Source organism: Petromyzon marinus, chromosome 3 (genome assembly GCF_048934315.1).
Source record: "Petromyzon marinus isolate PM22_M1 ecotype Great Lakes invasive population chromosome 3, UKy_Petmar_22M1.pri1.0, whole genome shotgun sequence".
In the NCBI taxonomy this organism is placed as follows: domain Eukaryota; kingdom Metazoa; phylum Chordata; class Hyperoartia; order Petromyzontiformes; family Petromyzontidae; genus Petromyzon; species Petromyzon marinus.
The window spans coordinates 2116181-2139828 of NC_133669.1; the positions used below are offsets into that span (position 1 = coordinate 2116181).

General features: G+C 43.7%; 1 protein-coding gene across 4 annotated transcripts; it reads right to left on the bottom strand.

Annotated features, from left to right (window-relative positions):
* Window positions 1-403: 403 nt before the first annotated feature.
* LOC116951293 (glucocorticoid modulatory element-binding protein 2-like) lies at window positions 404-22677 on the bottom strand. Of its 4 annotated transcripts, none has more exons than XM_032969844.2 (10): window positions 22496-22677; window positions 18459-18678; window positions 17637-17725; window positions 15994-16145; window positions 15504-15607; window positions 12968-13125; window positions 11926-12066; window positions 10554-10691; window positions 9576-9698; window positions 404-8562 (listed from the first exon to the last, which is right to left on the bottom strand). In XM_032969844.2, the coding sequence occupies exons 2-10, from the start codon at window positions 18593-18595 to the stop codon at window positions 7913-7915; spliced, it is 1692 nt and encodes a 563-aa protein (XP_032825735.1). In that variant the 5' UTR covers window positions 18596-18678; window positions 22496-22677; the 3' UTR covers window positions 404-7912. The 4 variants fall into 4 exon arrangements, with proteins under 4 accessions (XP_032825735.1, XP_032825708.1, XP_032825717.1 ...); XM_032969817.2 differs by having other exon boundaries at window positions 11917-12066; XM_032969826.2 differs by lacking the exon at window positions 22496-22677 and adding an exon at window positions 21871-22047 and having other exon boundaries at window positions 11917-12066.
* Window positions 22678-23648: the final 971 nt, after the last annotated feature.

The window sequence follows — 23648 nt, forward strand, 5'->3', positions numbered from 1 at the left end:
CTGCTGGAGCAGTATAATCATATAATTTCCACCAAAAAGCCCAACTCTCAAGACTCCTTCAAAGGAGAGCACTGCATTGGGGTGTTTTTCCAATTCAAATTTTAAAGGAGAATTTAACACCCAAAGGTCCGCACAGATGTGGTCCCAACCCCATTTGCTGTATTGCCATAACCTGGTCACCTCACAGCTTAGCTGATTCGGGATTTTCACAATTATTCATAATCTACGAACCCTTGCCGCGAAAGCGCTGGTATAACAGGCGTGCGATGCGGTGCCCGGAACACACACCATGCACGTCTCTCCTCTACCAGTAGCCTTCATTAAGCGCAACATATGTATGGGGATTTCAATGCATTTATTCAATTGGAACCTGAAGCATTGATTAAGCACTTAATACTACCAGTTTGCAAACAAAGAGCACGTTTATTGTTTTGTACACTCCGTAAGACAAAAATCAACACAAGTATGCAGTACAGGCAGAGAAAAGACAGGTGCTCAGGTTTAAAATGAAGCCATTACCACACAGGTGAAGTGTTTATGCCGGACAGGGCCTGACAGCTGTGAACCTGAGTTCAACACCCAACCACTATGGAACCTGCAAAGACATGCGGGTGCCGTTATGAACTAGGTATGCAACGGGGAATCGATTCATCAATAAACATCGATCCTTATACACGCATTACATGCATGTGATCATGCAAATAACAAACAATTTTCTAGTTTTGCAATTGTTATGAACCAGACATGGGACAAATAAATGACAGTCATATTAAAACACATTACAAATCAGGGAGTGCAAACAAGTCGAATATTATATAGTATAAATGACATAATACAGATAAAACTGTGCAAATAAGACACATTACATAAAGTATAAACAAAATAGACGATACAAATGAAACGGTAAAAACAAAAAAATATAAAATGTAATAGTACTATACAAACATAACACAAAAAAAGAAATCGTGCCAATGTATCGATACGTTTCATGCCTGTGAAGATTGATTCGACAGGACCAATTAGCGCAACCATGGGGGAAACCGCATGATACAAGAAGTGGTAAAAGCTGCACTACCGCATCCATGGAAGCAATGAGTGTCCTAAAGGCTGATTTCCAGTTCACTTTTGATGCTGCTGATAAGTACGCAATGAAACCCCCCAGCGTAAGACGAAATGGAAAAACTAAATTATTTCAGCGTTGTTTGCTATCACAGCATCAGGATGAGGGTGAGGTCATTGATTGCGTATCTGTGTTGAGCGCATTGAGACCAGTTACTGTAATATAAAAAAAAGGCTGGAACATCTCTTGTGACTATATACATGCGTTGGGGATAGCAGAGCATGTGTGGAGTCGTTTTGTACGTGAAAACACACAGGGAGTGATTGTCAATATTCCTGAAACACATGACCTCAACAACTACAGCCCGGGTACGTTCAAGGCACAAGTGGCCTATGGGTTTAGGTATTATAAAATCCCACTTTATTTATTTTGCTAAAATAATTTCTGGTTAAAACGTCTACATACATCTATTTGAGTGAATTATTAAAAAGGGACAGGTTGATGTTATACAGCACCTATATTTACACAGCTCCTCCCAAAGCTGCACCATCATGCTACGTAGGATCTATTACATTTTTCGACAATCACATCTGCATTCCGAACACCGTTACCCACAGATGAACACACCTTACTACACAACTGAAATCGACGTGCTATTTGTACGCAGGCACCACTACCTGTCAATGCATTTACAGGCATTTAAACATGAGTGCAGTGTCTGTGTTAAGTGTTTTCTATGATCTGCAATACAACTATTCCAAGTATTGTTTCTGGAACCAGTTTTTTTAACAAGTATTTTCATATGAACCCGGCATTTTACACAAAACAATAAAGTTGTGTACGTGCACGTTTACTTACATGGTGTATGCTTGTCCTATTTTATCATGTCTAGTCTGAAAAAAACATAATGGTGCAATTGTAAGAGGACAGAACATCCAACACCACATGGAAAGAAAGATTATGTCCACACGTTTTGATAAAATTGAGCTGTATTTTTTAACGTGCCTTGATGCTACACAAGTACTAAATCAAGCTCCCGACAGTTGCTAGTGTCATACGTTGGGACTGAGCGGAGCCAATGGTGGAGAAGCAGAGTGGTGGCACTGCAGCGAAACACACTTCTGCAGCCAATCACAATTGGTTCTGGGATCCAGCAGTCTGGTCATGGACATGTTAATGGCCCCACCAGATATAAAAAGGTCAGCATTTGACATGGTTGGGGGTTAGGTTTAGCAATTGGCTACAGTACTAATTGCCAGGGCAGTATTACTTCCTTCACACTACACCACACAGCTTAACTTGGTGAGCACATATCACAAGGCAAGGCTACTGCATGTGTTTGCCATTATTGTTGCTATAAAAATGGATAAGAGTAGCTAATGATCCAATGCAAGTGAACTGTAGTTGGATCGTAAGTGGCAGCTTTAGTGGTTTAGTTATAACAGCATCATGATCAATGCATAAGAATGCACACCTGCTTGGCATTGTACCAAGAAGCCCACGTGAGAGTTTTTAAATCGTTTTCAATCCATTAACATTGTTTGACCATGTGCTTCCTTGCACTATTTTAGCGGAAATAATTAAAAGTAAATTCAAAACAATTATTATATTCCAAACAACTCTAGCAGCACTCAGACAGCACGTACTTAACCAAACAATATTAATGGTGCCTGTTTAGTACACACGCTAAATTACATATTAAGAAACCAATGTTAGGTTTGATTGTTACTGTTACTTTGGAAGGGCTTGCCAGTTTAATTTTTGTTCTAGCTATAGTCTTATAAATCACGTTTTGGATGTAATATTCACATTTTTTGTTCAATACGTAAAGGTGGAAACTCACTGCTACAACACACTATATCCTAAAGTACTGCATTACATGTGGAACTGTGTTTTTTAAACTATCGTTGCCATAAGACCATAACAATGACATATAGGACTTCTATAAATGAATTGGCTAAATTGAGAGGCAGAGTTGTCAATTCAGTGTTTGGAATTAAATATATTGGCCTGTAAAAGCCTCGCCCTGTGCCAAGTTTATCACCACACATGTACACATTACAACCGGAATATTTCAAATACCACAATTTCTATTAGTTTAAAGGAATGCCGTGAAGTTTAAAATATTCACCCACTCAACGCAATGTTTGATATAACAGCCTGAACGAGGCAGAAAGCAGCGAGCCGATTGTAAGCCACACAAAAAAAATAGATTTGGCCGAAACATTGGTACTGTAACTCAAAACATCTTATACATATCATATTCACACACAGCTGTTCACTGGCCGTAACACTCAGGGGCAATCATTCAAAATCCCATCACACAGATATCCGATATTGTACATGCAGATACATTTAACAGTAGTGGGTTATAATAAACAAAGTGATGAGATACTGTTCTTATACAAGCATGTACCAGGCAGCATATTCTAACAATGTAACAAACTATCATTATAATTTACTACTGAGCCAATAATGTCTATGTACTACACGTGATGTCCTCCTCGTCGACCAGCCCCCCTACCTGGCAGCTCTTTTAATTGGTGGAAAACCTGCCCACCACTTACATTAACATAAGTTGCCCCGCCCATGCTACTGACATTTGGGCTACGCCCATTCCAAACCTTTATAAACAGTTTGCCTTTAGAAGCTAATCCCCTTTTCCTGACGACGACCGCTTGTTGCGATCGAAACGTCGTAGTTTTTTTATTTTCTTTGAACCTATCGACCTGACTTCACCGAAAGACCCAAAGAATATGAATTACTGCAGCCAAGAAAGCTTTAAGTCAAGATTTAATCATGAACAGGTTACGTTCTCCACATGGACCCCCCCCCCCTCATTAATAATCATGAGCGGGTATGTCACTCTGCATGGAGAACCCCCCCTCATTAATAATTAGCCGGTGACTTCTCTCCACATGGGGGGGGGGGGGGGCGAGGCGCCTCCTCCCCCCTCCTAAGTGTCAACTTATAACTCTCACTACAAAGGCAGAACCCCCACGTCACGTGATCTCCGTAAAGCTGTTGTTGAGACAGAAGTAAAAAGGACGTCATGATGAACAAGGGATTATAACCTTTAAATGAAATGTCTGTCACCGTGGCCTTACAAATTGCACACGAATGGATGCAATGAATATATCACGTCGCGGTCTGATTTTCGCTTGCAAGTTTCAGATTTACTGCAATACACCCGTCCTTGGACGGGCAAAAGGCTAGTTGAGACAATATTTACGTGACCTAACCCAAAAAAACCCCTATATTATGGATATTGGTCGCAAAAGTCTACATGTTAAACTAATGAGGCACATCATTGTTAAAAACAGCTCTGCGAAGAGACTGCCATTATTGTCTTAAATGCATGTTAACTTGTATTAAGAGACCCAAAAATAGCCTTGTGAGGTGACAACTGTTCTGCTATGCGACACTCAAAAACCCCACAACTGCATACAGATTTTACAACATATGAATACATACAAAACTTTTGCACATTGGTGGTGCATGTTATTGGTAATCGCTAACAAATACACCTCTCCATGATTAATACCACTGCATAAGGAACCGAAGCATGTATCAGCTAACATTTAAAATACTCCTTTGTCAATGTAGAAAAACAATTAGGACAACTTCAAAGACAAAAACTCAAGCCGTACTGGAAAAGGATAAAACAGACGGATTCATTGAGACGTGAAGTGAGGAGATTTTTTTGTCACTTAAAAAAACAGTTTATTGACTTTTCACACTGAGGCTGAGCCACTGCCAACAACGTTAACTATTAAAACATTTTCAGTGTGTAAGATGTTTCAAAATACTGTAATTTTTTCAGCTTTTACGTTACAAGTTCTGTAAATTAATCCATGAAATGTGACTTGTGATGGCCTTGCCTGAACATTACTAAAGTCTTGTAAAACAAATTATATGCACAAAACCAACCTAAATTTAGCACAAAATCAAAACTGCTACACATCTTCGGTGCCAAACACAGCGAATGTAACAGGTCTCAACCAATCTCGATGAGCCATAATATTGAACCAAATTTATATTTTAAAAAATTCCGATGCAAGGCCCAAACCTTGTGCTTTAACTCTTAAAATGTTTCATACGTCATACAATGATGCACACCAGGGAGACACACACACAAGGCAAAACAAAACCTGTCAACATTTAAAAGCATAATTCAAGGTACTGGTGTTAGGCTGTGTTAAAATATGTAACGTTTTTAATATTATAGAAAGCCATAACCCAAAACATATCAAATAGCTCTTATTTTTCAGGCCATTATATAGGCTGTGTATCCTACCTAGGCTGTCCTAGTATACATTTTAGAGCTTTATTAACAAAACAGACTTTAAAGCGACTATATAGCATGTTTTACTGAGGTGGCTGCCATGGCATTGTATTAAAATAAACAAACTACAATGCTGTGATATTATTAGTGCTATGGTGGCACATATTAGTTACTTTAAAGTCTTTATTCTCATTTCCTAAGTCGCAAACTTAAACGAACAACTTGGTATGCGCACAACCTAGGTGTGTATCCGTGAAATAAAGAGATCATATTTTAGCTGCATCTTCTTTTGAAACAGATCTATAAAGTTGTACAAACATACAAGGGACAAAGTTGGACCAAAAAGCAGACACAAATTATTTAACTTCGAAATCAAGTACTTTAGATTCAGGATAACCAAAAGATCACTCATTCTGGATTAAAATAAACTGCATTCATCAACGCTCTATTCGGATTACAGATAACCATTTTAATAGTTGTAATAAACAAAAATACTGAAAGTCAACACACGACAAGAACCTAACACACACTGACATTTTAGTATGTCTGTCAATCTCTGCTCACACTGACTCAGGATTTAATCCCACAAAAGCATAAACTACACCAGCCAACCCTGGTCAATGAGAAAGCTTTCAAATTGTAAATAAACAATGGTCTGTCTCACCAAGTAATGAATTCCATCAGCTTATGGGCTTCTGGGCTGTCTTCCGTGTAAAATTTGTTTAAGCAGTCAGATGCTGGATAGGTTGAGTGTCCTCAGCAGTGTGGAAACAATTTCTAAAGCAGGTCCATAGGTTTATGGGCCAACAAGCTATTTACTTTAACATGTTATGAAAGCTTTTTATGCACAATAGAAATGAAGCTTCCACATCTTCACTGGTGATGGAAATAATATGTGATGTAAATCTCCGCACAATGTAGACTTTAAAGAGGGTCATGTATCAGTGTTTCCAGCCTCTTTACTCAAGGATAATTTGGAGTATATCGATTTTAAAATGCAAATATTATTTTACTATTCCATGCCCTTTCTACACTTCAAATATCAAACATTCTGGTTACACTAGCCTTTTGTCCATCCAAGGACGAGTGTATTTCAGTAAATCGGAAACTTGAAAGCGAAAAGCAGCCCGTGATGTGATATTTATTGCATCAATTCGTGTACAATTTGTAAGGCCGCGGTGACACAGACTTATTTCATTTAAAGGTTACAATCCCTTGTTCATCATGACGTCCTTTTTACTTCTGTCTCAATAGCGTTACGTGAGGGTTCTGCCTTTGAAGCGAGGGTTGTAAGTTGACGCTGAGGAGGGGGGAGGAGGCGCCTCGCCCCCCCATGTGGAGTGATGTCACCCGCTAATTATTATTAATGGTGGGGGGTGTCCATTTGGAAGACGTCACCTCTTCATGATTATTAATGTGGGGGGCTGTTCGATGTGGAGTGACGTCACCTGCTCATGATTATTAATGAGGGGGGGTGCTGCATGTGGAGAGACGTCACCCGCTCATGATTATTAATGAGGGGGGAGGGGGGGTCCATGTGGAGGACGTCACCTGTTCATGAGTATTAATGAGGGGGGCTGGCCTACGTGGAGTGACGTCACGAGCGAGACAGACATTCTTGGCTCATTATAGTAGTAAATAACACAAATCGACAGAATTTAGCACTTATTTCAGGACTAACTGGACACTCAGCTCGCGCTTAATTTATACATTACTGTTACATTAACAGCTCATTTTGCAGAGTTTACATTTCAACAAAAGTACATGTTAAACAATTTCCAATACTATTATTTTCTACAGTTCCAGTAAAAAGCTACAAAACATGGTGCATAACACCATGAACTTTTAACGATACAAGTGGATGAAATTCTACATTTTTAATCATCCAATTGTATCTGCAATCCACCTACAATGTCAGTTTGAGAAAGGAGTTTCTGCAATAAATGTTAAAGAACTGGCACGTAAAAATCGACATCACCATGAACGTATCATAGAATGTTAATCTCTAAATGTAGCAAACTAAAAATGGTAAGAGATCCATTTTCACAACTGTCCAAGTATGTACACAGGCCCAAAGACCCAACACATGTATATAACTCTGTGCTCTCCACGGTAAAACAGCACTGCCAGGAGATGATGCCACTTCCCTCTTGGAGGCCGGGTCATCAAGATGCACTCGCAAACAAAGGAGTTCACAACATTCCCAGACACAGCAAGATCTTCAGCAACAAGCAGCTGGAAATGTCTGCTTACTGTATTTGCATAATATAAAATAAAAAAGCAGGTGGGGTGTTTAGTTAATTTAATTGTTAGTAAAAATTGCATCCTATCTGCCTGATCTAACAATAACATTTAAATGTTGAGAAAATGGAAATAGTAGATGCACAAGTCTTCCTTGGGGTTTGTAACTAAACCAGTCTGTGAGGTCCCATGACACTGCACTTTTGACCTTTTAAAACAGTCTCTGCAACAATAACAGCAACTGCCGCAGTGGATGTTCGGGGGCTTCTACTTTGTTCCACACGTCTGTCCCAAGGCGGTCGCCAGCGCTCACACGCACACTACCCTCACGGCGCCACGCTTGCTCCCACATCGCTCGCCGCCTGTTCCCCCTCCATGGGAACTGCAGCCGGGGCGGCCTGGACCGGCAGCGCTCCGGGCACTGCCGTGGACGCCGCTGCCGCAGAGACCATTGCCGCGACGGTGGCCTCTGGGACGGGCTGCAGCGTGACCATGGTGCCGGGTCCCGATACCACCTGAGCACCCTGCAACATTGCTCCCAGCCCGGCGGCGCTCACAATGCCGCCACCCCCGCCATCGCCCCCCTGCGCCGACACAAACTGCACGGGGCTCAGCACCTTGAGCCCGGACGCGGTGGAGATGATGGCCTGCGAGCCGATGACAGTGAGGCCACCTGGCGTCCCAGCCATGGTGCCATACGTCGCCGTGGTAGTCCCCGCGGCGAACGCCGGCTGCTGCTTGCCGCCAACGCCGGCCACCGGGATGGTGGCGAGCGTGGGCAGCTTGGCCATGGGGATGGTAGTAAGGCCGGGGATGGTGGCCATGGTGGGCACGGAGGCCGAGGCGCGCTGTGCACGGGGCCGCTTGGCCGGCGGCGGGGAGATGGCGATGGCCGACGGGGAGAGCGTGGTCAGCTGCTGGCGCTGCTTTTGCTCGATGCTGCGCCGGCGCTGATCGTCGCACTGCCGCTCCAGCTCTGCGCGTCCGCGCCACAAAGGGGACAAGCTAAGCTCGGACTCGCTGTCGGGCTAGTGCTACTAGCTCTCATGGCAATCGCATTTACCGTGAGCAACTGTGGCAACTTGGTAAGGCAATAGTGCAGGATAACACAATTTAGTCGAGCGAATGACAACAGTATGTTGAGATGCGTGTTTGATAAACATAGGTCTACAGGACACACAACGTTAGGTAGTTATGTGATCATTTTCTGTGATCTGAATGGAAGTTAACATTCTAGTTCTCCCCCGAGCGGGGAAACGATAAGATTTGTGAATATTTGGGAGAACTAAATTTTTACCTATGATCATTTTTCCTGATGATAATCTCCCTAAAAGCACCCAGGTGTATCAGGGCTTTCACCACTGTAAATTACGAGAATCATTAGTCAGTAATCATGAGAACTATGAGTCAAATATCTTCAGAAACATCTACTAAAAAGCACAGAGCAGATAAAATTTCAAGGTAGCACACCGATTGGAAGGCTGAACAACCGGTCACATGCATATAACTCAGGAAAAAGTCAAGCACACCCTGAGGCTTACATAGTCTCACAGCACTGCACTCTTAATCATGGCAAAGCATCTATTCAGTTCATAAACAGACATTAAGAATGAGTGAAACAAAGCAAATGTGATTCACAGATTTCAAATGTAGCTGAATACTGCGTGTAAACTGGCTCAGCGTAAAAGATAAAACATTAGCAATGGAAATCAGGACCCATGAACGGAAAGGTGTCGAGCGTGCCTGACCAAAATTCCATTTCTCAAAAATCTCTTACATCGCATCAAACAATAAATCTATTTTAATTTCAACCCACTGAGATACGTGTCTCTGAATTGTAAGGGACATCTGGGATTTTTAAAAAAATCAACAACAACAAATGTAAATGAACACAGGAATTAAAATAAATGGTAAAATGAAAAGACATTGTGAGAGAAAGTGAAGACGTGTGGGTGCTGACAGACAATGCAGTGGTGAGGTGCAGCGCACCTGCCAGGTCCCGTGTATACTGGTCGCGGTATCGACCCATCTGGGACTTGTGGTTGCCCAGAATCTTCTTAACATTATCCATGAGGCCAAAGTGTTGGACCACGCCGTTCAGCGTCGTTGCATCTGACAGGGGTCCACGCACACAACAACATTATCAGCGGAAGCCTCTGATGTATGCAGGGAAATGCGACTCGTCTTTTACTATTGTGCACCTCCACTTGCCATTGCCACTGAAACAAGGTTAACTTGGGAGCTGAATAGCCAGTTTCATGAAACATTTAAGTGAAAACCGTGCCTTATAGTACACGGACTTAGGAAAGTAAGTAAACAATGTGCTGAAGCAGTTATGCAAATCACAAGCATTAATGCTATGGAAAGCAGCACAGTAACCCTTCTGAGTATTTCACTTAACGAGTGATGGAAAAACCCGCACCACAGGTGGCCAGCTGCTCGTGTTGGGAACCGTGAGGGCAGTCCCCTGGTAATAGACTTGCAACAATTCATTGCATAAAATCAATTCTAACACTCATGATACAAGTACCAAATTGTGTTCATAAACAACAGTCATTTACAATTTATACAAATTATATCATAATATACAAACAACAAGAGATGGAACCTACAAACTTGACCGTCTAAATTAAATACAAAAAAAAATCTTGGTTCTAATCGTAACTCGGAATTGTGCCAATTCATAGAATATCAAGAGGGAAGGGGTTGAAGCATCCATGCCGAGGTTTTAACAATTATGCACAATGACATGCTGGGAAGTGCTTAAGAGGGTGTACACGATGAGTGATTCATTTAGTAGGCAATGCTAGACATGACAATTTGGCACCTCTCATTTCTCAAGCCACCGATTTTGTGATCCCAAGCTCTAAAATATAAAAATCAGCCTGACACTCAACAGACCAGCGCCAACGTGTGAATCCACTTCACGAATAGACAATGACAACAGAGTAAACATTGGGCCTGTACCACTCATCTGCAGGGGGGAGAGCTGTATCCGCTGGCGCAGGGCCTTGAGCGTGTCCTGGATCTCCTGCTGCACCTCGTTCACAACCTCCCCGAGCAGCCCCACATCAGCGATCCCCTTCCACAGCGAAAAGACCTCGTCTGCATGAGCAACATACACAGAGGCAGAGTTGAAGGCAGTCAAAAGTTGACTCAGCGCTCCGATCAAAACAGTACAACAGCTTTTGTATCCTTCCAGCTGCAGTTGAAGTAAGATGTAACCCAAAAAACAAAGACCTCTTAACTTAAATCTTGACTCGAAGCTTTCGTGATTGCAGGAATTCATATTCTTTGGGTCTTTCGGTAAAGTCACGTAGATAGGTTCAAAGAAAATAACAAAAAACTACGACGTTTCGATCGCAACACAAGCGGTCGTCATCAAGAAAAGGGGATTATAGCCTCTAAAGGTAAACTGTTTATAAAGCAAAGGTATTTAAAATCCTTCAGGTGACACCATTACATGCAACAGTAACGTAACTGCACTGATATATAAAATGGTGTGGGGGGTGAAGTCATAGTGATGTAACTCGAGTGCCACAGTGAAGCACTTGACCTGAGATTTACATTTCTCACTGTGAAGCTTGAAACCCATGTCAGACAACTCGTGACACAGCCTAGGTCGGCATCTATAAAGCACGTATTAGCAATTCGCTACATACAGTGCGAAAGAAGTTCAACATATATACAAAGATAAGAGCCCTTGAATTTTTGGGGTTTCATCCCCTTTTAATTATTACAACCGCTGCTTCAGCAGTGCATTATATCAAAAGTAACAAATGTTATAAGGCTGTATTGTAAGATGGTTTACTGTTAACCTGTAATATAACATTTGAAAACTAAGACACAATATCAATAATGCTGTAGAAATAACTGACATATGTATGATGCATGACAGTTCAATTGACATTGCTGGCATGTAAATATCTGCAAGGCAACTTGAAAATATTGTAGCTGGAATCTGAGCATAGTTGTGCTCTTATGATTTTAGTTTTAGACCTTATGGGGAATGTGGATCTCAGCCTGCAGTAAAAGTAGCGCAAGACAAAGGCAGACAGTACCAGTCAGGAGGAGCAGAAGCTGAGTAGTTTGGACAGGGTGAAGATGAGTACTGTGATGATTCCCACCTGTTAGTGCAAGTGCCGGCCTTAATAAGTGCTAGCTAACAACACTTAGCATGACTGCCTATAGAAGTCTACATTAGGGATGGGGATATTTGTTTTATGGGTAGATGGGTGTATGTCTAGATACATGGGTGTATGTCTAGATACACGGGTGTGTGGGTACACCAGTATATGTGTGTGTAGGTACAGGACTGATGGGCGGGCACCTTTGTCACCTGGAAGTTCACTCGCGTCCTTGGCGCGCGCGCTATCGGTGCACGGCGTCGAGGGTAGGAAGGAGGTGGACGGAGTGGACACCAGCTCGCTGGCATCTTTGGCCGCCTCCTCAGCACCCCCGCACACCTGTGCGCCATTCACTGCAATCCATACCACACCTCGGTTAAAGCCAAATTCCTGTTACCAATACCAACACACGCCATTCGCCACTAAGTGACGGTGACATCACCACGATGCCTGTGCCAGGCACACTTTTGAGGCCACGTGAAGTGTCAAAGGCTGGCTTACAGGAGATCACCGGACAGACCCAGGTGCCATGGGTTGACCGAGATGACTGGAAGATGCATCAGCTGTGGCCCCGACAGTGCCAAATTCTCGTTACAGACACGGATACACAGACATGCTGTTGTACAAATATCCAGAATCAGCATTGTTTACTTAAATAATTATCATTAGATTGTTTAATGCAATTACTACATCGAAATGCAAACCTGTGGGACAAGTGTTTTACGCAATCTGAGGTGTCAGAGACATATCCAACATTGTGGGTTTCATTTATAACCACACACAATGGGGTAATGAATGGTTTATTCCGTTTATTTGTAGTAAGGCACTTACATTCCAACAGGGTAAAAGTGTTTATCCTTTAAAATGAGCATTGATCTCTAATGGTAGCTAAAACCAAGTGGTTTAAAGCCTGGACCCTGCTGCATTTCTGTGACAAGAGCCAGTCTATGAATGGAGCAGCAAATGTTGAATTTCCACAACTGGCTCAACACCACGATAACAAACATTGGCAACGAAGACACTAAATATTGTGGCAAGCTGAGCGAGACGTGAACATATTCAGCAGCTTTTATCTAATCTTGCTTGTTATAGGCCAATTCATACATCCAATTCACTATATTCCCATTCAACATCGTTGTCAGTGTATTGATATTTGACCCAAATGAACGTTATTCCACATAACCACTCAAGCGAGACGTATACAGGCAGGTGGTGCGGGATAAGCTCAGCAGTGGTGGGCGCTGGGAAACTCACCGTCGGAAGGGGTTCCAACCATCGAGTACTCGCCCTGCGTGCCGATGATGGGTAAGCGCACATTGTTGATGAGGATGTCGAACTTGGTGCTTCGGCAAGTGCTGGTGCACACCTTGTCGTGCTGGTAGAAGTCCAGCTCCCCCGAGTCCATCACCTTTCTGCTTGGTTTCACGTCACGGGCAAAGATGGAGGTTTAAATTCAGCCGGGTCTGTCCGAGTCAGCAACCCGGGAAAATACCCGCATCTATTATATCTCTCGCTATGGCTGTGGCTACCATTTACGTGCCACCTACTTCAGAGTTCTTCAGCGACCAATCAAATATTCAGTGACAAGCTCATAACTAGTATGAGAAAATAGTGACAAACAATGAAGCACATGAATGTGACTGCATCGTAAGGCATAATACAAACAGGGGAACAACATATGCATAGATTATTGAAGGATGGGGAAAAAACTAATTGGAGAAGGAATTAGAGGCAGCTTGCTATAAGGGTAAAAAACTGACAGGGTTTTTCCCCTTTTCTCTGGCAACAAAACTGAAACCTTTTTTACAAGGATACATGTCTGCATTAACCACAATACCTGCAGTCAAAATGCAAAGAAAAAACATACTATGATAAATTTTGATTTAAAGCTTTCGTGACTGCAGTAATTCATATTCTTAGTTCTTTCGGTAAAGTCAACGTAACTTTACCGAAAGAACTAAGAATATATACTATGATAATATATGCATTGTCCTTGAAACTGATTGGTCTACACCAAGGGACGGCTTTCTTTTGAGCCTCGACCCAATTGGTGCTCGACCAGATGACGCCAAAAGCTTTCAGTTTTGTTGCCAGAAAAAATGGGGAAAAACCCTATTATTACATTTTGGTACTGGCAAAGGAGGTCTAATGATGGTATCAGGCTCCCTACTATTTATCAAAACACCCTGCCATTTGATAAACGGTCATGATTCTGGGTCCCAGTTTGACTAAATAATTGATATGATCCCGTCTCATTAACACTTTCATATTTTAATTTCCTCACTTGTTGGTTTTGTCTTGTTTATTATGACGAGCAACCCGCACGCACGTCCTTTCAACGTGAATGTCCATCTGTCCCTCCCCACCAGCCAGCCGGCGATCAAAACTTGTCATTTTATATACAGCCCTGTCTCTCTACCTTTCTTTTGCCTTCTCTGTATGGTATATTCCAATTGATCTCGATTTCTTTCTTTGACTCTGTTTATATCTCTTTCTCTATTCCTCTGTACCATATTAATCCCTCCCTCTATATTCCTCTCACCCACTTCCCTGACCCCTATCTCTCCCAGTTTATCTCTTTCACCCTCGCCTCTCCTTATTCCCAACTCTCCCTTTCCCTTCTCAATCTCTTGCATCTCCCCAATCCTTCCCTCCCACTGCTTGTCGCTTTCCCTCGCTCTCCTCTTTCCGTTTTGCTCTTTCTTCTCCGTTTTACACCCTTTCACCATCTCCTTGTCTCTCTCCTCTCCACTCCATCTCTTCCGCCCTCCTCTATCTCCCTTCATCTCTTCTAATACATTTGCGCAGGATATACAGCTGGTGTGGAGGGTGGGTGGGGGGTGAGCATGACGTTAGCGTGACAAATTGATTAACCCGGTTCAACGCTGTGGGATGTGGGTGACGTCATGACGAAGATGTGCGCAATGAAGTCACTACAGCACACGCCCATTTGGCTATGTGCCAGCCAGTTCTAAATAATCAAAAGTAATTCTTGCACACCTTAATGATGGATGTAAATGTGAGCGACTGAGTTCGACCCACCATGAAGTTGTGTTATGTTATCAGCATAACCATGTTATGATATTAATTTTCCCTGCATGACTGCAATAACCTTTTTTTTATAACACTGACCTGTTTCATTTAAAACAACCCAGTGCTTTTCTTAGGTTAATGTTTTGCTTAATGAGGCTTTAATTTCAGAACACAAAGGTTTTTGTTCTCAATGATTATAGTTTCAAACATACACTAACCAAGAGTAATACATTTTGTCTTAGTGCAAATCGTTGATGCTTAGGGGCAGCATCTTTCATCAGAGAATGGCTCAGGAATATGACACTTTGAACTACTGCTGAAGTTACTTCAAAAGGCATCATATCAACACTAGGTGGCACATCTTTAATATGCCTTGAAAAAAAGGGTGTCCATCACATGTCAAACCAAATTTCTCAATTTAGAATCTGGAATAAGTGATGTAAAAAGATGAGATTAACATTATGTTTTTGGAATTTGCTTGTGAGGTGCAAAGGTACTCTCTCCCAGCTCTCACCACTAGACAGGTGATAATTACCCTTCACTTGGAATCGTAAAATCTTACAATGGTGAAAATTAGTCAAGTGTAATTACAATTTAAAAGTAGCACAATTCAGATACAAAAAAACAGCTCAATTAAATCTGAATGTGTACTGTGTATCACTTAAAACCCAAATGATTATTCTGAGTGTGTCAACATTCAAACACTGAGGACAGTGATAGGTGGATACAGCGCAAAAGCTGGATGCCGGGAGCTGACCTCAACATGACCCCACGCATGCGAATGGCTCTCTTCCAGTCCTTCAGGGTCGACTTTCCAGCCATGTTCACAAACTCCTTTGGGCTGATCAGTCCGGTGTTAAACTACATGTAAAATACGGACATCACACAAAACAGCATTCGACACAATTAAAAAATGTTACTAACATAATCCTTACAAAACACACCATTAAATTCACTCACTCATCCATCTCTCCACCAATTCATCCATTTCTCCACTCTCCAGATCCATCCACTCACACCCTCACCCAAACTGAATCACTCGCTTAGTCACCCAAACACTCACTGGATCATCCAGACGTGAAATTACTCACTCCCAACTCACTAGCAATAGCACAAGAAACAAAGCAGATCAAGTTTGAGTCCATGCCATGTGAACACAAATGCACTCCTTTTCGGGCGACGATATCTGCATCGCATGCTCTACACTCCAACGTATAATTGAAAGAACTACAAAAGGCAACACATACCTTAACACATGGGACGTTGATGCCAGGGCAGACAAACTTCTTCAAGAGCAGGGTTGCCTTGTTGTCTCCACACGTGATGGGATATGCCAGGTTTGTTCCTTCCCCATCGTCCACCTCTTCCTCCTCCTCCTCTACCTCCTCCATCCCCTTCTCTGAGAGAGTACAACCCAGAGACACAAAATACAAAGATAAAAATCCCCCATATAGCCTTAAAAGACTGTTGGAGCAAGTGCTGTTAGTTAGCACCTATGAAGGCCTGCACGGCATACGATGGGGTGGGTGGGCAACACCACGCCTGGTCGCCTTTGTCTCCCTAGGGGCGATGTTTACACACTGGACCAGGTACTCATTTGAGGCTGGGTCGACCTGGGGGAGGCCCGGGACCAGTTCAGATAATCGTGACTAGTGTTAGACGTGATTGGAAATCGAACTCGGGTCACTAGGTGTGTAATGCAGCACCCTAACCGCTGCGCCACCGCTCCCCGCAGAGACACGTATGCATCCACAGATGCAGACGCTCCAAGGGCACATTATGGCACATTAGGCATGCACATACTCAAACTGCGTTTAAGCTGCACTGGAAAACAAGTGTGTCACATACATATATTATTTTATACACATCATACGAGCAAACAAAAAACAGGTTATTTTCAGATTATACTACACATTACAAAAAGACACTGTCCATTTGATAAACCCTACTCAAAAAAAACATTGTTATGAATTGCACCAACCTAAAGTTACACACACCCAGTCTAGAATCCACAGAAGGTACAATGTATAAATGGGTGGCCACAACACCAGCCATATCTAAACGAAGCATAAATATATACACACACAAGATACAACAGGCATGCACTACATGCTCGCTACAGCAACATAACCAGATACCTGCACACAGTATACACAACTGAATAACTACACAAATGAATCTGTTCTTGCGTATGGCAATACGTACAGGAGCTAAATGCCAATGTAGAGGTCTGCTAACAAGAGGGCTTGAGGACAGAGTTTGCATAGTTTTTCTATCCCTGAATTGAAGGACAGACAAGTCTTGCACTTTATGGTCCATAGTTTGGGTTGCATGGCATAGTCACACTATGGCTTAGCTTAAAGTTTCCATTCATGAAGGAGCTGTGAGCATCATCCTGTTTATGTTCTGATGCAGTTGATGGTCACACCAGTGTCTTGGATGAATGTCAAAACCAGGAGATGTGATGTCTGGGTCTCGAATGAGGTGTTTATTCTGGACGTCCGTGTTGTTCCACTCTCTTACAAGTGTTCTTCCAGATTTGGTTGAGATTCTAGGATGGTGACAGCATGCTCCACACAAATAATACTACCAAGTAGCTAAACACAATAATACACAGAAGCAGATAACTATGAACAGCACACACAACCAAGTAGCTATACACAAAAAAAACACAAGTATGTACACACTTTTCATGACACACATAAAATGTGATATACACGCATGACAGCACAAACAGCACAATAGGGTATATTGTATGACAGATGAGGTACTTACATACACAAGGAGGTACCCATATACACACGCCATACATACATGCAGACAGCTACACACTTGACAGTGGCCTCACAGCACACATACCACACCCCCATCGTGAGTGAGAAATGTATACCTTCCGTCACATCTCCAGAATTGGCCATCTTCTCCACCAGTGTGTTGGCAGAGTACACGGACTCAATGTTGTCATCTGTTTGAGCGGCACTGAACAAAAGCACCACATCCAGCCATGAGCAACGCGATGAAAGAACGTACCGCCGTGTACATTCAGCAAGTTCACACTTGTTCTGATAAACAAAAGTGCCACCGTTGTCCTCTGTTCCTTGCCAAGCATTGGAAGGTAGGCAGCTTTATTTGTACTCTCATCACTTTCAATGCAATATAACTTAGAGGTTTATACAGCATCTAAATGTGACTGCATCTTATGATGCTCTACACATAATCTTCCAAAAACAGTAAAGTTAAAAGGTAAACAAGTCATTCCTTTCAACAAATTAACATGAATTACTTAAAGTTATCCATCCCACAAAATAGTACACTGCACTATTTTGATCATTGGCCAAGGCTAATATTGAACCGTTTAAATCGCTGCCATGGCTAATATCAATGGCAAGAGTAATCTGAACCATGGGCTTCGCCTAAACAGGTCCTGGGCAACCCCTAGCCAACCGGATGAATTTACCGGCATGGTAAAATACGATCAAACTAAACCCCACGACCATTTTTTTCTATTTAAAAAGTTTAAATTGCGGAAAAAGCACGCCTTACATAAAGGACCACAACTTGTGCAAGAACCTACACTTCTCAGTGCCGCTCAGACCAGTAAAATTATAAAATATTGTCCATGTACGGGCAGACAGATGACGCTCATAATGCAATAATCATGGAGGTGGTCACTTCCACCACCCCCCGCCACCAGCATCATCATCATGGTTACCCAGCGTGATCCTGCTTGAATTGAACCATCATGGCGGCACTCGAATCCTCCGCGGAGTCGGTGCTGTTTGGAGTTTCCTCCACCGTCACCATGACGATCTCTGCTTCCCCTTCACCTCCCACCTCGCTCGTCGCCATGGTTGCCAAACGAGGTGAAGACGGACGGGCCTCAGAGTGGACTGCGCCTCCCCCTAACTCCCCCTTGCAAGGGGGTTGGGGAGCTGCACACACACACACACGGTGCACAGCATCGCGCTGTTATTACACTTACCTCCCTCGATAGTAAGCGCTTGAGAGGCTTATATAAAATTCACTGGCATACACTTATGTGCCCTGTGATATGAACACAAAATCCTGACAATCGAATCAACCAGTTTAAACTAAATTAGCAAACGTTGTATATTAATTATACAAATCTCAATTAAAGAATACAAGCCTGACCTATATAATTGTCCAGAAAATTTGGATTTTTATTAGAACTACATTTTTGTTATGATGCAGGTACTTTGTCAGACACAAGACAATTTTTTTTATGTTGCATTTGTAAAATAAATTGTGCACCGAATACGTCGTGTGCCATCAATCACCAATTCGTAAAATGTCCAAATTACCTTAAATAGTGTTGTAAATTGAGTAAAAACTGCTGTCATTGCAGAGCTATGCATCGTTATAAGTTTCACTTGTAAACATATACCGTGGATATTATTAGGCTTCCATAGTGTTAAAGAGGACATTATTTTTTTAGGAAACAGGCCAAAAGTACCTTCTTGTGCGGCAGCGGGATGTCACTGCATGCTCCCACATGCAATGGACAGAGGCGGCTTCGCACAGGTGGGCAGTTCTAAACAGCCACCGGGCGTGAAGCATCACGTTTGCTTCGAAAGGAAACCTCAAGCCTGACTTAGGAACGTCACCAAAGTCCCTACAGGCAGCCAGCCCAACCACCACCTCCCCCGTGGTGGCGGCAAGTGCCTACGTGAGGAGGGCCACGGTCTGTGAGCATTGAGACTCTGTTCCCTTGATGGGTGCTCAATTGGGAATATAGCACTGTACGTTCCCAGCCGTTACCACGATAACTGTAAATAACTCTGCAGCAAAATAATAACATAGACTAATAGGCGAGTGGTGTTGGAGTTGATCAGTGCGATTGATTGACGATCTGAAGTTGGCAGTTGAAATCACAGTCGAGGACTATCATATGTACATCATTTATATATTTAAAAAAAAACATCTTATAGAATGTGATATGTATTTCTGGAAAAAACACATAACAAGCTCATGACCTCAGATGGAGTCAAAGCAGGCAGGGGTTCCCCACAAGTGCGCGCATTAGGGACTTTACTGAACATCAAATTATTAAATAACAGCTATTTTCCAGCCACACATGCTGCATAATTATATATACGTGCACGTATACAATAAAGTGGCTTTCCACTCAAACAAAAACAAAAGTGAAAGGTCAACCACTACTGCACACCAATAGGTGCTTTCTGGGTGATATGGTTTGAGGCCCACTGTGCGTGTCAATGCCCCCATTGGTATCCACGTGTTTGTCACAGCCTTTGATATACTGTATGTACTCATCGGCACACGTGGTTTTCCAATGCAATAATGGCGCAGAGCTAATTCACCAAAAGCTCCTGCAAATCCACTATTCTGAGGTCACACCACGTTCCAGAGTCGCTGTGTCCATGAGCGAAAATCGGCGTACGTGGGTGATGGGCGCAAACCTATACGCCTGTGTACACGTGTCTTGAGCACAGCCTGTTAAGCGATGAAAACACGTCTGTACAAAACATTACCACCTTATTCGGTATTACGTCCCTGCAATACCGTTGCCTACGGAATTGTTTTTGTCTGCCTTGTCCTGTTTATAATTGGCTGCAAAAACTAGGGCAATATCTGCTTGTAGTTGAAAATCTTTCATTTTCAACTGTATTATGTTGTACTGCACAGGACTGTATATTCAACGGTGATGTCATTGGTTGGATGAGGTTTTATCACAACACGAAAATACATTTGAATCAAATAAGACGTTTTCACGTGAATGCATTGCTGCATAAAAATGGATGAATCAATATTTGTCATATTGTCTTGCTCGAATTTACCTTAAACATTTTCGTAGGCCGAGCAGGTGCATTTTGTTGCCTAGATGTCCTCCTGTCTGAACTAAATTATCATCTTTAGCTGGGTCGTTCAGACGAGAGGCGAGGGGCGGCAAAATCACGCCTTGGCCCTTCCCACGTTGAACTCTCATGCATAGCAAGGACGGTGATTGCAACTGCTTCAAGTGCAATGAGCGTTGCAAAACAGAAGCGACGCTGCTGCATGCCTGAACGCATGACTTTGCGCAACTTGAGTACTGTAACTGAACTGTTGGGTGGATCTAGAACGTGCGTTTCCACATTGAAGATAACAAAAAAATAGGTCACGATTAAGGCGGGTGCATTTAATGCTGCCACATGCCACGGTCAACGCTGACATCTACATTTTTCCACGGTGGACTTCAATTAGTCAGCCAAAGTAATGGGGACACGGTGATAATATAAATAGCTTCTGCAAGCTATGAGACGTCAATGGCACATTCACAATATGACAATATTAAGTTCCAGCAATCTTACGATTGAAGTGAATTGAACGCATTTTAGAAATAACACACGAGTATCACGTGTGTACAACACCCCGTTCCATAACGGCAATATTATATAGGACATCAATTCTTTCAGTTGCCTACCACTGCTCAGCCGCTCTATCACCCGCTGCTTTGGGTAGTCATCACATTATTATTAACAGTTACAACCTTAGCGCTGCATATATTGATGCATCGATGGATTGAATACTGTACCAAAGGCACTGTAAAAACGATTAAACTACCGTATAAACGCCTAGATTATAGTTCAAAATTTATACGGTATATCACACCACTTTAAAAGCTGTGTGTGGTGGCGGGAAGGGATAGTGCATCGCAAAAAATTTTAATCCCAAATCCAATTGGCACCGAGGTAGCCAGCATGTGGATTCGTGACCCCGTCTGTGGACATTTTTAAATGATATACCTCGTACGCGTGAGTTTACACCGAAAACCTCGGTCCTCCTTCCATTAGACAAACTCTTTGGACACTTACCAAACCTCCCAATGCACGACTCCCCTAAACGTCTTCAGGCTCAGGTTTGTTTTCTGACACCGCAGAAATATTTTACTTCTAAACCTCTGCATCAATGTACAAGACCCTAGCATTTCGCTATACAATATATACAAAGAAACAGTACAATCACTTGATAAATTATTACCTAATATATAATCGTGGCGCACTACTTCCTAAAGCCCCTTGCAGGGTATAAACCACTGACATCAATATATAAACCCCATCATCTGACCCTTGTGTAAATCCACCGGTGCATGATGGTCTCACCCGCGCCGTGCGGGTCGCGGGTTTAACGTGGCCATACTTCACCACGTTGGTCAGCCGGTTCTGCACGTGTGCAAATATCATCACTGTAAACCACACACCAAATACTGTACATTAAATGAAACGGAAATGAAACACTCCCGAACTGATTCGCGCATGCGCACTACACACCCCCCCCCCGTCACCCGCTACCTCCCCACCCCCGCCGCGGCCCCCACCCCCGGCACGCACGCGCCCTCCGCGTCGCCGCGCTCCCACTGGCCGCGACGCATCACGTGTGGCGCGGCGCCCGTCCATGCCATTGGCTGGGGGACGCGGCGGCGCAGCGCGCGCACGGCGGCGGGGGGGGGTGCGGGCGCCATGTTGACGAAGGGGGGGATCAGGAGAGCGAGGGGGGGGGGGCGCACGCACGAGACCCATCGCACGCACGCGCCCGCTCACGCACGCGCCCGCTCACGCACACTCGCCCCCGCCGGCCTCGCACTTCCCCCTACCCAGCCCCACCCCTCACGCTCCCTTCACTCATTGTCGAACTGGCGCCTGCCTGCTCCTCCTGAGCGCCGAACGAATTATTTGTTTTTCCCTAAGGGGAAAAAAAAATCCAAACACAAATCCGAGCCGCACTTACCGCGTCGAAGGGCAAACGGTGCGCGGCGAGTAGCATAAGAGGCGGCGCGCGCGCTGAGATTGGTGCCTCTCGGCGCGGATTGACATCTCCCATCGGCCGCGGCAACTTAACGAACGCGAGGCGGGCTACGTCGCTGCCCGCGGTGACGTCACCGGCCGTGCGGGTGACGTCAACGGTGAGGAGGGCGGAGCCGGGGCGCGTGACGTCACGGGATAGGCGGGCCCCCGTGCCTGTGCGTGATTCGTTCGCGGCGCTGTTGCGCGTGACGTCGCGGTGGGGTGGGCGGGACCCGGCGCCCGTGACGTCGAGGGGAGGGCGAGGCCCCGAGCCCGTGTCGGACGTCGCGGAGAAGGGGGCGGGGCGGGGGTTAATTGCGCGTGACGTCACGGGGGGGGTGAGGGTTTTAAATAAACGGGAACATTTTGATTTAAAGCTTTCGTGACTGCAGTAATTCATATTCTTAGTTCTTTCGGTAAAGTCACGTTGAAGGGAAACAGTAAAATAACAAAATATATTTTAAAAAATGGAACTTTTGGAATGGAACTTTCTACAAACAAACTGAGGGCACCCCAATGGGCCCCCCCCCCTATCTCCGGTTATAGCTAACATTTTCATGGAGAAATTTGAGACTGACGCCATCCAGACTGCCACTCTGCGCCCAACCTTATGGAAGAGGTACGTGGATGACACTTTTGTCATCTGGCCACATGGCCGGCCTGCTCTAGACCAATTCTTCGACCACATCAATTCCATACACCCAGCCATCAGATTTACCATGGAAGTCGAAAAAGATGGCAAGCTACCTTTTTTGGATGTCCTAATTAAAAAGAGACCTGATGGTTCAATGAGCCACTCTGTCTACAGGAAAGCTACCCATACGGATGCTTATCTGAAACCGGATTCCCACCACCATCCATCACAGAAGAATTCTCTCATCAAGACTCTGTATCATAGAGCCCAATGCATATCCGACCAGGAACACATAGGCAGTGAACTCAAGCACGTACACCAAGCTCTTAAGGCTAATGGTTACTCCGACTATACAATCTGCAAAGCTATCACTCAAACCATGAAGAAGGACCCTCTTGAGGAGCCTTTCAAAACCATCACTTTACCCTACATTGCGGGGATCACAAAAAAGATCTCCAAAATC